The following is a 5,899-nucleotide window of genomic DNA, read 5'->3' on the forward strand; positions in this document are numbered from 1 at the left end:
ACATTTTAACTCTATTTTTGTTTTGTTTAAAGTATTCAGTATCGAGTATCAAACCAAATCATGACATGAGTGAATCATTACACATTATTAACTAATATTTACTGTAGTCACTGTGGTTACAGGTGATATTCATGAGTAAAATGACTTGAGTGAGAGAATTCAATACAGATGAGTTTTGTACTGAAGTCAGAGAGAATGAGGTGACTTACAGATAATGATGCTAAATGAGTTCATGAAGTCTTCAGATAGTCTGTTGAAGTTGATTGAGATTCAGTTGCTCCTCATATGAGGTTGTAGTTGGAGGTCTTCAGCTCTCCTTCACCAGGAGCTTCATTCTGCTTTCTATAGAGAGTCAGAGGTGTTTGTCTGAGGACGTGATGGAGCCAGAGCCTCCTCAAAAACACTCAGATCAGAAAACTAATGACAGGACAAAAGCAAAGCACAACAAATTATACAAAATTTGTTAAAGATAATGAATAAAATAATGTATAAACAACATGGTTTTGTAACACATTTATAAAACAATATTACAATATAACGGTAAGTGCTGTTTGAGACAGTTAATGTTTTTTTTGTTTTTTTTCTTTACAGATTTACCCACATCTACACTGACTGTGACACCAGACAGTCCTGTATTCACTGGAGAGACAGTCAATCTGAAGTGTAAGATAAAGCCTGATCACAGTGACTGGAGATATGAGTGGTATAAAGGCAGCACTAAAGTGTCTGAGCATCACACTGTAAACAGAGACACTTTCACTATCAGAGGAGTTAAAAAGTCTGATGCGGGTCAGTACACGTGTAAAGGACAGAGAGATGGAAAACCAAACTCATCACAATCAAGCTCTGCTGTTTCTCTCTCTGTGACGGGTGAGTTAAATATCTTCCTGATATGAAGTTTTGGCCTCTGTAGAGAACATTATATCGTAGTTGAATTCTGAGATCTCACATGCCTCAGATTTAATTCTGGATGTCCTGTAAAGAAGCACATTCAACACTTTTCAGAGATAGCACATTTTTGTAAGTTTCCCCATTAACTCTCTCTCACCTTGGTCTTTAAACTGACTGACATTAATTTAGTGATCAATTTAAACACGCTTATAGAAATGATGCTATTTTGTCATTTAAATCTGATGGTTCAAATGGTTTGTCAGAAATCAACATGTTATGGGGTTTCATATCAAAATATGACTTTCTGTTATGAAATGGGGCATTGAATTCATATACAGTACTGTGCAAAAGTCTTAGGCCACTAGTATTTTCATCAGCTAAAAAATGGTTTAAAGTCAGTTAAAGTCAGTCTTTTGCTGTAATGTGTCATTAGGAAATATCAGTTTACATTTCTAAACATTCATTTTGCCATTAATTGTAATGATCCAGTGAGATTTTTGTGTGGAGCACAGGCTGTTGTCAGACTCCTTGTGCAAACAGAGACATGATCTCTCCATCATTCAATCCAATCTGTCTTAAGAAACAGAAAAAACGGAGACAGACTAAATCCAGAAGAACTGTGGCAACATCTCCAAGATGCTTTAACAGACCTACACCTACTGTCACGTAGGGAGGGAAACGAGAGACGTGCGGATCCATGCGCAAACTTTTATTATAACGACGAGACATAGACATGGTCAAAGGCAGGCAGGGTCGGGCAACAGCAGACAGGAACACAGACAGCAAGAACAAGAGTAGAACTAAAACAGGCGGGGGTCAGTCCAGCGGCGAACGTTATCCGACAGGGGCTAGGCAGAAGAGTGGTCAGACGAGCGAGGGTTCAAAACGAGACAACGGAAAAACTAGACACGGGGGGAAACTAGGAGATACGCTTAGTACGACTGCAATGGAAAATACAATACAATACAATACTCGGCGAGGAGTGACAGGAAGACCGGGGTATTTATACAGTCTCTGATTGGATGGGGGGAAGTGCAATGGCTGATGGGGAGTGTAGTCCGGGGTGTGGTGTGGCAGTCCGTGTGTGACAAAACGCAAGAGCGACGTCTGGTGGTGAGCGGTCCGCAGCTCACCGACCAGATCATGACATAGCCCCCCCCCAAAGAGCGGCTTCCAGACGCTACAAACGAACCATAGTCCAGGGGAGCGGTGGGGCGGGGGTGAGACAGGGCAAGGGCTGGAGGGCCAGGTCCCTGCGGAGGACCCGGTGATTGAGGCAGGACCGGCAGGGCAGGAGCCCTCCAGGGCGGAGCCGGAGGCGGAGCAGGCAGTGCAAGAACCCTCCAGGGCAGAGCCGGTGGAGCCCTCCAGGGCGAAGCCGGAGGCGGAACAGGCGGCGCTAGAACCCTCCAGGGCGGAGCCGGAGGCAGAACAGGCGGCGCTAGAACCCCCAGGGCGGAACAGGAGGCGCTAGAACCCTCCAGGGCGGAGCCGGAGGCAGAACAGGCAGTGCTAGAGCCCTCCAGGGCGGAGCCGGAGGCAGAACAGGTGGCGCTAGAGCCCTCCAGGGCGGTGCCGGAGGCCGAACAGACGGCGCTACAGCCCTCCAGGTCGGAGCCGGAGGCAGAGCCAGCGACACTAGAGCCCCCAAGGGCGGAGCCGGAGGCGCAACAGCCCTCCCAGGCGGAACAGGAGGCGGAGCAGGAGGCGCCGCAGCCCTGCGGGGCGGAACAGGAATCTGCATCACGCTCTGGGACCTGGGGAGAGCAGGGACAGAGGAGGCAGACAGAATAGAGGGAGAAGGCGCAGCAGCCCTCCGGGACGGAACAGGAGGCGGAGCAGCCCTCCGGGGCGGAACAGGAGGCGGAGCAGCCCTCCGGGGCGGAACAGGAGGCGGAGCAGCCCTCCGGGGCGGAACAGGAGGCTGCGTCATCGACTGGGACCTGGGGAGAACAGTGACAGAGGATGCAGACAGGAAAAAGGGAGAAGCAGAGTGTTTAGAGGTTAACGCCCCCTCCATAAGAGGTTCTACGGCAGGCGCCGACACCTCTGGAGGCATTGGCACAGCTTCTCCGACGGGGAAGGCCTCTGGTGCAGGCTTGTGATCAGACGAGAGCTCTGGTGCAGGCTTGTGATCAGACGAGAGCTCTGGTGCAGGCTTGTGATCAGACGAGAGCTCTGGTGCAGGCTTGTGATCAGACGAGAGCTCTGGTGCAGGCTTGTGATCAGACGAGAGCTCTGGTGCTGACCTGTGAACAGGCGTGTCCTCAGGAGCACAGTGTGCAGCCCACACACACCACATGGCCACTGCCACTAAGGGAAGAGCAGCAGTGATGACGTCACTTGGCTCGTGGGGATCTGCTGTAACGTGGCTTGACTCAGGAACAACATGGCTTGACTCAGGAACAACATGGCTTGACTCAGGAACAACATGGCTTGACTCAGAACTGGCAGGAACAACATGGCTTGACTCGTGGGGCACAGCTGTGACAGGGCTTGACTCGGGAGAACAGCAGCTGTGGTTTGACTTGACTCAGTTGCTTGACCGGACTTGGAAGCTTGAACTGACCCTGGGGTAGCAGCCGCGACGTGAAGGAGCGCCACTTTAGCTGCCCATACCGCCCTTAGGGGTGAGTCCAGCACGTGGGCCATCATAAGCCGCGGTCTTGGGATGTCAGGAGAGACGTGACCGGACTCAAGAACCACGGCTGCAACTTTGCTTGACTCAGGAACAGCCGCTGTTATGTGACTTGACTCAGAAACCGCTTCAGGAAGTGCGGCCATGATGGGTGCAGACTCAGGTGCAAAAGACATGACGTGAACAGGCTGTGGCTTGGCTGACGAGGTGTTAGCAGGCTTTGACGTAGCGCCCATTTTGTGCAGTGGCTCTGGCGTGGCAGCCATCTTGTGCAGTGGCTCTGGCGTGGCAGCCATCTTGTGCAGTGGCTCTGGCTCAGGATTGATGGCTGTAATTTGACTTGAGACAGAAGCGACAACTGTAATTTGACTTGACATCGGAAACACAGTTTTAACTTCACTTGCCTTAGGAAGAGCAGCGCTGACTTGACTTGGTGCAGGAAACGCAGCTCCAGCCTGACTTGGCTTAGAAATAGACACGGGGGAAACTAGGAGATACGCTTAGTACGACTGCAATGGAAAATACAATACAATACAATACTCGTGACAGGAAGACCGGGGTAAACAGTCTCTGATTGGATGGGGGAAGTGCAATGGCTGATGGGGAGTGTAGTCCGGGGTGTGGTGTGGCAGTCCGTGCGTGACAAAACGGCACATAAAATGAGGCTATACTGTTAAAATTTTTAGGCAGTTAGGCAAAAAATAGGATGTCAAAAATAATGTCATTTTTTCTTTATCAATGAACTCATATTAACGAAAATAAATCAGCATTTGATGTGAGCATCCTTTGCGTTTAAAGCAGCTTTTGCCCTAGGTGCACTTGTGCAGATTTTTTCAGGTAGCTTTGCAGGTAGGTTACTTGTGTCACACCCCTGGACTTTGAGTTGGTTTCTCCCATCTATTCCCCCTGTCCCCCTGTCTATCTCCCATCTAATCACCCTGTCTATATAATGTGTGTTCACAATCATGCTTTGTCGGACGTTAACGTTACCTCCCTGTGTTTCCTGTATTCCTTGTGGATTATTAAAGACTGTTCGTTTCACTACGTCATTGTTCGTCTGTTCCTGCCTGAAGCGTGACAACTTGAAACATCTTGGAGATGTTGAAACAGTTCTTCTGGATTTAGTCTGTCTCGGTTTTTCTGTTTCTTCATGTCATTCCATAGACAGACTGGATGATGGTGAAATCAGATCTCTGTGTGGAGCACTGGCTGTTGTCAGACTGCCTGTGCAAACAAAAATCTCTCTAGATTATTACAATTAATGGCAAACAGAATATTTGGAAATGTAAACTGATGTTTCCTACTGACACACTACAGCAAAATACAGAACTAACTTACTTTAAACCATTTTTTAGCTGGTGAAAATACTACTGGCCTAAGACTTTTGCACAGTACTGTATGTCCATGTATCAGAGAACTACAAGGACATACAGCATGTTTTGAGAGACACAACAATAGAGAAATAAATGATATATCAATATTCCTGTGAAACGATAGTATGAAAATCTTGCCAATTATTATTCTCATTAGTACATCCTAAAAACTGCTGGGTTAAAAACAACCTAGTGCTGGGTAAAATATGGACATAGCATAACATATAAATACATATATGAAAAGTTCAGATGCAAAACCAGCTAAATCCATCTGATGTCTTTCTTTAAAAAATGCATTTTTATCAGGCTCAGATGTATAGGTTTCTATGTAAGTACTTTGGTACTTCTGATTGGGCTATGGTTGGTATTTTAGCGAGTTTGAAGAAAAAGTATTTGATGGATGTATAATATGTGTCAAGACCATTCACTCAGTATCATTATCTCATTTTTGACCGAGATGGCTTTTAGCTGGTTTTGCATCTCAACTCTTTATTTTACATCTATATATATATATATATATATATATATATATATATATATATATATATCTATCTATCTATATATATATATATATATATTATTTATTTTATTTTTTTTTTTTTTAATGTTGTTTTTCCATTTTTTTTTTCTTATGTAATGAAATGAAAATAAAAAATAAGAAAATTAAATGAAAATTAAATTTACAAAACAGTTTTATGGTAGTCAGGAGGATGTCTCAAGAGACTGTGATTTTGTTCAGTTAAAAAAAAAAAAAAAAAAAAAAAAAAAAAAACTTATCCAGTAATTTTACAGCATTTCTGTTAACCCTAGACACACAATGCAATCCAGTGTAAAATACAAAGTACAGTAATAAACACCTGTAAAAATTTGTTCAACTTTATACAATACATTGTGCTGTATTTTTACTATTTTTGGAGCATTATGTTCTGCCTGCTGATTTTTTAGTATGTAAAACAAAACACTTCATGCAACGACAAATCGTTCAATCTGTCTCATG

At 45.1% G+C, this 5,899-nt stretch overlaps 2 protein-coding genes across 2 annotated transcripts in view; one reads left to right on the forward strand and one right to left on the reverse strand.

Annotated features, from left to right (window-relative positions):
- LOC127158822 (histone H4) overlaps positions 1-5,899 on the reverse strand; it is a 98,605-nt gene that overhangs the window by 58,612 nt on the left and 34,094 nt on the right. The gene's annotated exons all lie outside the window — the stretch shown is intronic.
- LOC127158820 (Fc receptor-like protein 5) overlaps positions 1-5,899 on the forward strand; it is a 47,045-nt gene that overhangs the window by 27,074 nt on the left and 14,072 nt on the right. Inside the window, 1 exon segment of the mRNA XM_051101813.1 lies at positions 592-870. Within this exon segment, the coding sequence (XP_050957770.1) occupies positions 592-870 (279 nt within the window).

This window comes from Labeo rohita, unplaced genomic scaffold, assembly GCF_022985175.1.
Source record: "Labeo rohita strain BAU-BD-2019 unplaced genomic scaffold, IGBB_LRoh.1.0 scaffold_172, whole genome shotgun sequence".
Lineage (NCBI taxonomy): Eukaryota > Metazoa > Chordata > Actinopteri > Cypriniformes > Cyprinidae > Labeo > Labeo rohita.